At 37.3% G+C, this 12,101-nt stretch overlaps 1 protein-coding gene across 2 annotated transcripts in view; it reads right to left on the reverse strand.

Annotated features, from left to right (window-relative positions):
* Positions 1-386: 386 nt before the first annotated feature.
* LOC118733043 (broad-complex core protein isoforms 1/2/3/4/5) overlaps positions 387-12,101 on the reverse strand; it is a gene marked incomplete at its 3' end in the record, with an annotated part of 56,696 nt that continues 44,981 nt past the window's right edge. For both annotated transcript variants that reach the window (XM_036462216.1, XM_036462215.1), the window contains 5 exon segments: positions 387-437; positions 1,369-1,511; positions 1,582-1,840; positions 1,911-2,325; positions 2,834-3,022. In XM_036462216.1, coding sequence (XP_036318109.1) covers positions 387-437; positions 1,369-1,511; positions 1,582-1,840; positions 1,911-2,325; positions 2,834-3,022 — 1,057 coding nt within the window.

Genomic DNA, 12,101 nt, shown 5'->3' on the forward strand with positions numbered 1-12,101 from the left:
ATTCAATTTTTTTTTTGTGAATTAAAAATTTTTTAATTTGGAACTTTGGCCTTACTCTCTATAATTCCTTTCTGTTTCTTTTTTTTTTTTTTTCTATTACACCTCGCAAAATCGGTTTAAATTATTTGTAAATAAATAAACCAAAAGTTAAATTAATGTAAACAAAACAGTAGAGAAATTAATTATAAATTTCATGTTGGAAAATGTTATGGAGTACTGATTTTTGCTTAAAAATTTTCCGTAGTTATAAATGTAATAAAAAATTATATAAATTAAGGGAAATACTTGCATTTGATGTAAATATGTAAAGAAATGAATTTGAATTGATTTGAATTGAAATGTTCGGAAAGAGCGAATAGTAGAATGTATGGAAGCGGCGTACTCACCTTGCGGAGAAACTGATAATTCGGCAGCAGACTGCAGTTGCGAGTTAAAACCTGAAAGTGAAGAAAGGCCTGTTGAGAACAGTGTAAATGCGTATAATTTAATATGTTCGCGGAAAGCTACGCAACATTACCAAAAGATTTAAATCTATCAAGTTTTCATCTCCAAAAGCTTGCATGCAAAGTGTGAAAGTTCGAGCTATGCCTTCAAAATACTTCAAAATATGTACCTACCTTCTAAATTGTAATATATCTACCTCTCAGGGCCAAATTCTTTCGTAGTATATATATCTCACACTTTACTGATTCAGACCGGTTATGTCGGTCGGTTCAGTGTCGATCAAGGAGAGCTTTAGCACTGTGTTCGTTCATATAAATAATATAAAAAGTTTTTTCTCTCCATGCACCAAAAAAAAATTATATAAAGTTTAAAGAAGCTCCGCACTCGGCAAAGCGTCACTCATAGCCGATCTGAATCAGTAAAGTGTGAAATGTATCCTACGGGAGATGCTTTTTCAGGCTTTCTAAAGATCTTATGTATATGGAAACCCCCGGAATAAAAGCTCTCTTTGGTTGTTTTAAGCTCATGATATATTTTATACAGACTATCACCTTGTAAAAGCTCACTAAAGTCTAAAAACAAGCAAAAAGGAAAAAAGCTCTGGGAGCTTTCACTACAAAGCACTTCATCGTCTAAGCTTTCGCCCAGTATTACTTAATCTAAGTAGGCCGTTTCATTCCCGTGGTCATGCACGTTGAGCTTTTTAAGCTCACAATATATTTTATAGAGACTGTCACCGCGTAAAAGCTCACTATTATCTAAAAGATCTTTAATAAGCACAATAAAACTTCGCCGTGGACTACATTTTAGTGGCTACTGCACAGAAGCCAGAAATACTTTCAGGCAGCTTTCACTACAAAACACTTTATCGTCTAAGCTGTCGCTCAATATTACTACTATATATTACTAAAAAAATATACTCACCAGCTAACGCAGCAGGATCTAAACCGCTCATGGGGAAATTGAAGGGGCCTGGCGGAAATAACTTGCTCTCTGCCGGTGACATCAGATATGGTGGCGGTGGATGTTGTTGCATATTGTTATCGATTTCCTCATCGTTTCCCGAACTGTTGAGCATGATGAATTACGATTAGCCCACAAGTACATACAACACCCAAAAGCTCTAATTTTGCTTACCTCAAAGAACCTTTGCCGCCTTCGCCGCTAATGGACCGATTCGCCTCATGTTCACCAGTAGAATCATTGCTGTGCTCATCGACTGCTGTCGGATTGTTATTGGAGCAGACCAGTTCCATGGGTTCCGATTTGACGTCGTCAGCAGTGCGTGTCAGCGGTGAGGCTGTTAAGCTGCCGCCTACTTTGTCGCTATTGGCGTTTCCATTACCATTGCCAGTGTCGCTATTGCCATTATTACCATTGCCGGAGGGTCCATTACCTAAAAAGTTGATTCATAGTTAGAATAAAGCTGTGAATACTTCATCATTTTTCGTCGAGCATACACTTACGTTTCTCATCCTTAAGAGGCGGTGTGTTGTTATTGTTGTGCTTGATGGTTGAGAAATCGGCCGGTGTCAATTGTGGTGACGAACTGCGTGGATGGACAATTTCCGGGCTGTTATTACTGCTCGACGGCAAACCGTTATCGGGTCCACGTAAACGTTTCATAGCATTATTCGAGTCCTCAGCCGATGGTGTGGAATTGTGACGTTCGCGTCTGAGCATAGCCATGCTGCGCTTAAACAGCTGACTGTTGATGTGTGTGGAGGCCAATGGCAGCTGTTGTGTGGGTGGGGGTGGTGGAGGTGAGCCACTGCTGCGCGAATATAACGCCGGCTCATCGTGGGGGGCAATGTGGTGTGCGTTGTGGGGCGTGCGTGTAGCGTTGGCGGCATTCGCCAAATTTTGTATATGAGCTAATTGCTGTTGGAGGGACAAAGCGAAAGTGGATATTAAATGAGGAAAGATGATGATGATGACAAATACGTATGTGTGTATATTAGGGTGGTGCTTAAATATATCCACATCATGGAGCACATATCTATTTTGTTTTACGTACGAAATAAAGACATTCAAGAAAATTTCAAAACTACAAAAATTGCTTAGGGGTTTTGAAAAATTGATTCTGTTTTTTTAAATCGCAAAATTTTGATTTTGACGACCTATGGCACAACGAGCTTACGGATAAGTTTCAATAGTTTGTAAAATTTATCAAATTTCAAGTCAAAATTTTGTCGAAACTTTGCCATTTTTTTTATTTTAATTAAAGCGGATCCCTAAAAGCTTTTTAACATTTTGAAATTTTCGTGAATATCTTTATTTTGTACGTAGAATAAAATAAAGTGGTGCATCATAAAAAACTTAGACTTTGATATTTTAGGTACCACCCTAATGGATATATCTATGCATATTTCTTTTGCGGAAAACTTACACTATGAGTTTCCTCGGCCTGTTGCTGTGTGAGACCAGAGACCCGAAGTACCTCTGCCGTTTTAAGGAAGGACTGCAAGGATTTTTGATGCACATTCACCTCGCCGTGATAGATAAATTCAACCAGCGAGTGCAGATCGAGAAAATTGACATCCTGCAGGAGAATCACTGGATGTTTGCAAGGTGTGCTCTGAAAGAGGGAAAATAAAATGCAGAAATATGTTAAATTTAGGCTAAATGGCTAAAACGCAAATATGTATTTAAATATTTATAGCTGAATTGTTTCTTTCAAATTTAGACAGAATAGGGAGGCCTGGAGGTTTTCTTTCGGGACCTAAGTTTGATATTTCAACACAGGAGAAGACAGGAGGCATTAGTGGAGATATTTACGTCAAACTACTTGAAAGCAAATTCGTAATTTTTTTTTGTCATGCTATCTTCTTCACTCTCATCACATTTATTTATTTACTAAATTAACAACTTTCCTGTTTGCAATAAATGCATACATACACACATACATACATATGTATTTTCTTGAGATTTTAGTCGATTTATTTGTTCATTCTACGGCGCAACCTTCAACATTCGTCATTTATTTAAAATGTCAGCAGCTCCGATTTGAAGTTGGCGAATGCGTTGTGGAATGCAATGTGCAATAAAACAGAGTGCACACAAATACGCACTCGTATGTATGTTTGTATGTACATACATACATAGTATTTTATATATCATCGTTTGCAAATCTGTGCAAATATACACTGCAATGCACTGCTGTAGATTTTGAAATATACATACATACATACGTGCATACGTGCCTGTGTGTGTGTTTGTGCGAGTGTGATGTTCGCGCGTAGATTTGTGTGTGACTTCATGGTCACGGCGTTACAACAAAAATAAAATGGTGAAGTGTCTGATTTGTGCGTGGCTTGTTTATTTAAAAACAGCTACACACACGCACATACATGTAATACACTTGCTACTTGATTGTTGTTGTATGCGCGCGCGTGTGCATGTGTGTGTGTGTGCAATCGTATGCCATCATTAATATATGTATTTTGTTGTCTGCCTTTGTTAAAGCTAACATTTACAACGGCAACCTAATGCAATGGGCAGCGGCAGGAGCGGGGGATGTTGACGGGCAGTCGGCGAGGCGGCGAGGCGGCGAAACAGTGAGACAGTGAAATTCATACGCTGCCTTGCAAAATGAGTGAGTGGCTATTTTCATAAATACATATGTAGCTAACTACGAGTAAAGGTGTTATTGCTGTTGTTTTTCGCGTTTTGCACAGCAAGCTTTGTGAGTTTAGTACTACAAGCAGACTTATATAAGTACCCTGTGGGGGAAATCTCTAGTTCTGAGGTGGTGCGCTTCTAGTGCATTTAGAACCTTCGCGATAAATCTCTTTTGCATTCAAAGAACTAGCGAATTAAACATGGCGATGTCCTAGGAAGTGTCATTTGCCCCCCGCTGTATCCCCTTTTCGATAGTTCCGAAGTAGTCCTAAATTCGCCACCTGAGATATAGATTTCTAATGAAAAAAGTGAAATAAAATATTTTTTTAAAAGTACTACATTTCGCTGATTTTGAACTGGTGGAGACTAGTCCGTTTTTGTCCATAAAGATCTGGTACGGAACTAGAAACTTGATTCACTACTTCGCGGTTTTCCTGCAGGGTACATACATATCGTTATCTTAATACCTATAGAACGGCCCTATCTCACATCGTCGCTGAAATACAAAAATCCGTAACTAAATAAAAATCCAAAATTCCCTTTTTGATCAACTATGATGCATTTCTTAGAATTATAAGTCCCCTCAACATTTTAAGCAATAAACATTTTTTGTCAGTGATGGCTTTTTTGCATTTCAGCGACTTAGCGAGTTAGGGCCTTTCTATATTAAGGTAACCATATGTATGTATCTACTAGTATTTTCCAGAGCAGTGGCAATGTAAATTTGGCTGTGTGTTTGTCTGTCATACATACATACAAACATACATATGCAACAGCCCTTTGACTTTCCACCAGCAGCAGCGGAAGCAGTAAAATAGCAGCACCATTGCAATTGAGCCACATACAAAGCAACAACAACAATCAAACACTTGAATAGTGATCACCATCGCATTGCATTGCATTGCATCTAGAAATTAGGTCAGCCAACAAAAGCAAGCGAACAAAAAAAGTGTTGTATGCATGCATGTATGTAGGCGTGTGTGTAAGTGCATACATGGGCAACCAAAGGCATCATCAATAGCACCAATCGCTATTGCAGCGCTACTTACATACATGCATGCATGCATATGTAGATACTGCTGATGAGCAGATGAAGAAGACCTGCTGCTACATGCATATAATACGCCCAATGGTGATGGTGCGATCGACTGTTGATGAAGTGAGAGTCTCGAAGCACAGCCCGCCGCGATAAGTATTTGCCTCTTGCGTATTTTCACGCAGCTGCAGCTCTACTCTCTATTAAGGCTGCTACTTATTTTTTCTTTCTTTAATTGCACTTCTACCAACTCATTTTTTTTGTGGTGCTCACTTTTCGATAGCGCCAACCTCTAGAAGTTCTCGAATAATTTACAAGTTCTGCGCAGATATCATTTTGTTGTGAATATGTACATATGTATGTGTATGCATCTGCACCACATGTCTGCTTTGTGTATAACTGCGTTCACTATTTATTGCATTCTTCTCTCCGGCGGGATTGTTTCTATTTTTACTACTTTGCTGCACGATCGACCGTCAAAGCAGCTATCGTCATGGGGGCGCGGGAGAGGGACACTAGTGGCTGCAGATGTTGCTCGGAGTTGGAGTATACGCTTCGTTGCCTGCCTGTTTTGGAAAATGAGGTCAGCAGCAACTGGCGATTGCAAAATCTGGCTTAGTATATATTTGTAAATAGGCGCACACGTGTACGCATACCAGCAAAATGGCACTGTCACATACATACAAATGAACATAGCATTCAAGCAAATGTTGGTGGGTTATATACATAATACATACATATTTATATATATATGTACACAGATATTTATGTACATATGTGTGCAAGTATTTCGCTGAATTGTTTTGCTGCATCTTGGCCTTTGGAATTTATTTGTGATTATAAATTAAAGTTTATGATCTATAGAAAGTGGGACAGCTGCGGGAGATTGCTTTTGAATTATATATATGTATATATTTTATTTGTTTTCATACTTGAACTGTATTTATTGCTTTATTTATCGTGATTGATAGGGCGCATATTTGTATGAGACATTTAAGGATTTGTACACTTGAGAGTGCTCTCGTACCCATTCCTCACAAGACCCAACAATACCCAAAATGTTTGATTATTTTGTGTAAAATTTCTTGCTTAAAGTAAAGATATATACGTTTTTATGTTATGTATGTTCAACGATTTAAGCGACCGTGAAGCTGTTTTTAATGAAAATTTTTTTTTGAAAACAAAAATAATTCAGAGTGGTCTTCCCACGGAGCTTAGTTCACCCCATGCAAACTGTTGCTGCCATCGAATAGTTTCCTAAGTAAAAACACTATCAGATGATTGCCCAAAAATGCCTACAGCTGAGATCGCCTGTTTTTTGGCATTTGCTTTTATCTTTTACTATTTCATTCATTTCTATTACAACTTTTTTCCATTTCTATTACAATTTATTCAAAACACACTAACACATTGAACCAAAAACACCATACACTAACCAAAACACACCTACAGCCGGCCAGGAAACGAACGGTAATAAGAAGAGTTACTCTACTTATGAAACTGTACGATATTTGCTTCCTTATCCACTTTTCTCCGTTTTGTCAAAATTTATTATAAAAATGTTTATTTGAATTAAAATTTTTTTATTTTATTTTTAATTATGGATTTAATGGACTAGTTTTACGTTAGTTCACCTCGAATATGGCTCGTTTTCTTGTACTTAATATGAGCAATAACCTCCGTTGTCTCCGCCTCTTTTCACGTGCACTTCTCTACTTTCTTTTTTTTTCCAGAAGATGATGAGCATTAGAAGAGATTGTAGGTTTTATCGATATTCCTGAATATATGTATAGATATCGAGTTGTTCATAGCCTTCTGAAAGGCCTTACAATGAAAGTGCGTTCTTTGTGATGTGCAAATATTTTTTTATAAATTTTTAATAAAATTTTTAATACAGGCTTTGGAGGACTTAGCCATGGAGCGATACTGAGTTGAACAACGTGTAAAAGTGATCAAAAAGTTTTATAAAAATGGTCGTTTTGTAAAAAGTGTGGGGTGCTGAGAATCATCATGTTATTCAAGAAAAAATTATGCAGCTACAACAATTCACTATTTGATTTGGCTTTTCGGCTGGCTTACTCATCAGACCGTAGTTCTTCGAAAATGATGTCGGTAATGCTGTTAGTGGAAGCGTTATCGTGACATGATAACAAACTTTGTATGGCCTGAGTTAGATGACATGGACTTGGACAATATGCGGTTTCAACAAGATGGCGCCCACTTGCCACACAGTGCATGAAACAATGATGGGATTGGATTTTTTTTTTAGTATAGTCCATTGTCTGTCAACCTTAGTAAAGTTACGGTGAAATATTTTAGGTAGATGTAAAAAATTATTTACGATAATAAAACTCTTCACAAAATATTTTGTTCAAAGTTTCCCCCTTTAAAGTATTTTGTTTTATTTTCGGAACATACTCCGAACCCGCCTAACTACATACATATTATACTATTTTAAGTAGCAAAAATGTTGTTGGTTAAATTATTAGTTTGAAAATTAGTGAAACAAAACTAAGCTGAGCCAACGAGCTGGCGATAAAAACAATGGCTTTAAATAAATATGTAGAAGTGTCGCCTTACAATTTCAGTTTTGTTTCGCTGTTGCGCTGGCCAACTACTTATCCATGTACTTACTTACATAAATTCAGTGAAAAAAGTTGAAATCAAAAAAGCAACACAAACAACAATATGGCGCACAAAATAAGCCACTTTGCGAGGCGACATAAATTCAACTAACTTTCTGCCTTTATTCTCCACTGTTGTCGGTCGTCATTTTGTTGCGGGGTGTGACTGTGAGTGCGAGTGAGTCTTAAGTGCCACTATTGCGTTGGGCTTTGTTTGCAATTTGTTTTTGTTCTTCATGTCTTTTGACTATTTAAATACGTTGTTTTTGCGTGGTGGGTTTGTGCTTTTCTACGGCATTTTAGAGCTTTAGTTCAAACGCTTTTATGCTAAATGACTACACAACAAGCGCACTTGGCAGTGAGATCGGGCAGAGAGTGGCAGAGTGGGGCGTAGTAGAAAAGCTGGTCGAGTGCGCCATTCGCTGCCGTATTGCAGTTTAAACCTAATTAAAATAATGCAGCAGTTAATTAAATATTTATGCACCGAGTGGATACTTTATCTACTTCTTAGCCACTTCATGCCATGCTTCAGCCGGGCAGAGTGCATTTGAGGCAGAGGTGTCATTTGAAAGTGGAGCAAAGTGACAGTGGCACAAAATGACTGAAATCGACGTGCGTATGAGAATTATTAGAAGAATAAAAAAAATAATAATTTTTTTTTTTGAGAACTCATAGAAATTGCCTTCAGCGCATTGAACAGACACGTCTTTGATCACAAGATCTATGAGCAAAGCCGAAGACGAGGTTTCTGTAAAGATCTTCGTCTTTTGTCGGCATCTGCCCACATTGCTGGAGTAGCGCCCCAAAATTGCATCTAACTATTGTTGTTGCTACTGCCCGCTCCCGCTTGGCATAGTACGCAAATGAATTCGGCATTTGTTTGTTTGTTTTTATAACAGCAATGGTAACTTTAAGAAGTAGCAACAACAAAAGCAACTGTGCACACTTCTATCTAGTATGTTGGTAGTGCCAACAAAGTTTTCGCTGCTGGGCCCATGACTGTTGCTGTTGCCATTGTCCGCGAGACGCGGCCTTTTGCTACCTCTTACTCTTCATCTCGACAGCCCGCCTTACAATCTTACTCGACTTGTTCTCTTTCGTTACCATGCAATTGTTGTGCATTTATTTTGCTATTTAGCAAATTAAATGTTGTCCCTTCTTCTTGTATTGTATTATATTTTAGTACTTGTAATGCCGCCAGGTTTTTATTCCGTGTTGGTGTGTGTGTGTGTATGTGTGTGTTTATGTGTATTGTCATGACTTGTTCGCTTTTATTTGAAAAATGTTTTCTTCAGTTTTTGCTATGTATTTTTGCATAAGTAGGTAGGCTTGCTGCTTTACTTTTCTGAGTGCTGCTGACACTGCAATTGACGGCACTTTTCTGCTGATTTATTTCGTTTTTTTTTCGACAAGTTGTTAATCAGCAACGGTGTTATTGTTATTGCTGTGTGTTGCACATGCAAAACTTTCTACAATTTAGTGCACAGTTTTTTATTACATTTTCTTAATACGTATATTTCTCATTCAATAGCAATGCCATAGATCGCCGTCACAATTAGCTTAACTTTTTTCTTTTTTTTTTTTTTTTTTTGTCAAAAGTACGACTACTAATTGTGAGAGCAAACTTAAGTTGGCAACTAAATAGGAAACTTTGCAATTTCTTTTAACAATTGTGACACAGAATTTGTTTTTAGTTGCTATATTAAATTATTGTGACACAGCGTAATGGGGGGGGGAAAATGCTGAGCTATAATTTTGTGAAAAGGGCAGGTTGTCAACTGGCATACCATACTTTTGCAAGAAATTTTAATAATGAAAAAAATAGAAAACTGTACAGAACAAAAAAATGTCTTCCGGCCGTTGACTACTTTTCATGCTTTCGGAAATTCAATATGCTTGGTTTTAATAACACTGCCGATGTGTTAGGTTAGATTGATAGGTTATATGGGCTGGGGAAGTTTCCTCATGTTCCTACCAACCATCCAGTTTTTTTTCGTAAACTAAGCACACCCGCACCGCTGACTAGGTCATGTCGTTCGAAGGGACAGAAACGCTCCAGCTCTGAAAGCATTCAACGCGGGCCGCGATGCTGGTAACAGAGGAACAGAGAGAAGGCCTCCTATGCGTTGGAAAGATCAGGTGAAGAAGGACTGAGTTTCACTTGGCAGCTACACCGCCAATAAAGAAGAAGAAGAAGACAAAAGCTCCCATGAAACTAACGGCGTTTCCTTTTCCAGCGAACATTATTACCTGCTCATTGCACTATTCGCACAAATCCTAATAGCGTTTTATTTTCTCAATGAAAATGTTGCATCAATATATGGCAAGATTTTATAAATATTACCCTGATCCTCGCAAAAATGTTATATTTTACGTATGAGAAAAGAACAAAAAAAAATCCAGCTTGAAAACTCATTCGCAAGTTATTTTGTGAATTTTAATAAAACTAAACCACTCACTTCTATTAAAAATTTAAAATTTTTATAAAAAAATAACTACTACAGTAAATCAAAATCTGCTGGGCAACACTCACACTTTAAGGCAGAAAATGTTGCATTTTTGGCTAGAGGGCAACATGTTGAGAATAGCACAAATACTCCAGAGAAAATGCTCAGAAAAGAACACGCAAATTAGAGAGCCCTGCCACAAGGCAGAATGAATGCAGCAGTATGCAATTTGTTATAGAAAACGAAACGCAGAATGCTTAACTGTCTGTCCAAAAAAATAAATGAAGTAGTATTCAAATGCTGATAAACTTCATTCTCAGTTTTATCTTGTCTCGCGACTTCTTCGAGATATTTTTGGTACTTTTGGTATTTTTGTGCAAGAATCCGCCTGAAATTATGCAACGAAATGTTGTTGAACCTCTTAACTCAAAAACTGCCATATTTAGGGATCATTTTGACCAAAGTTTTTCTAAAAATTCTATTTACAAGAACATTCCAGAACCAAATTATTCCACAAAAATCTTCCGAAAATATTTAACTAAGCGTCGTCAAACAAAAGTTAACTGTAGGTATTAAACCAAGAGCAAAAAAATGTTATATGAGAAATATTTATTTATTTTTTGACAATAATCGATCTGAAAACTATCCTAAGTTCGTACAAAATATGCTTGACTCTTTTCAGTTGTCTAAAGTCCATTTGTCTCCGCAGCAGTGGAATTCTGACAATCGCCACCTCTAATTGGTTTCTAGATGCACCGCCTAGGGATCGAACGAAGAAGCAATAGAAGGTGAAACGTATACCTAATCTTTATGGTATTTTCAAAAGAAAATAATTCCTGCTTTAACGATGGCTTATGCCAACAAGTACCAACTGTAGAAGCTATCTAGATGAAAAGGTTGAAGAGTGGATGCAAGCAATTTCTCTGTCAATGTCCAATTTTCCCGACCATATTGGCAGATATAACAGAAAAAAAAAACTATCGAACCGCCTCAATTTCATCAGGGAGAGTAAATAGAATAGCCCTGGCTAAGGAGAGGTGGCTCTGCCTATACCGAAAATTGAAAGTTTAAAATGGCCAAATAGGCCTCTGAGTGGAATTTAGGCGACTTTTTGCTTTACAAATATAAAAATCGTGTGATCTCTGCTTAGCGTAGTCCAATAAGTCAAATCATTTGGACTCTTATGAAATTACAGCTTGCCCTCACTGGCTTTTCGATGGTCGTTGCAGTTGGTTTTACTGTAAGATACTTGTGTTCTACATATTTCAGAGTTTAATCTTTTGTTTAGAACGATAGAGCTACAAGATACCTACGCCGCATATATTAATTAGATAGTTAATTTTACCAAATTTCTGGCTGAGGTAGAAGTGTTTGAGCGCAGTAAATGTAAGCGCTTTAATAAAATTTGGAAATTCTCAATGATGAGGCGGCTATTTTTACCTATATACATACATACATATGTATGTACGCCGCGTTAGAACGCCAAGTCAAAGTACAAAAAAGGGTACATTTCGCAAAAATCCTTAAACCTTTGGACTCATGGCCAGCTAACTGCCAACTAGTCTGGTATGGTGAAATTCTGGTGAAACGCCGATGAGCAATAGGAGTTGCGGAATTTTCCTCCACCCAGGAATATGTTTCACCTAAATTAGCACCACATTTCACTGTCACTTTAATTGTCGTTCTAAAGTCTCCTGCAATAAATCTTGAAAAAAAACAACTATGTAGTCAAAAGTATTTTCAACATACCAAGGGCATATCAAAATATATGTTACTACATATTTATATCAAAAAAAAAAAACGTTGCAATTTTACACATGTACATATGTTAAACGGCTAACTTAAATGTCACTCGCATAGAGAGTCACTAAATCAGTTTAACTGCAACAAACCAGAACTTTCTTAAAATTCTTTCTAAATTTTGTTTAT

Source organism: Rhagoletis pomonella, unplaced genomic scaffold (assembly GCF_013731165.1).
Source record: "Rhagoletis pomonella isolate Grant_MI unplaced genomic scaffold, Rhpom_1.0 Rhpom_scaffold_00002, whole genome shotgun sequence".
Classification (NCBI taxonomy): Eukaryota; Metazoa; Arthropoda; class Insecta; order Diptera; family Tephritidae; genus Rhagoletis; species Rhagoletis pomonella.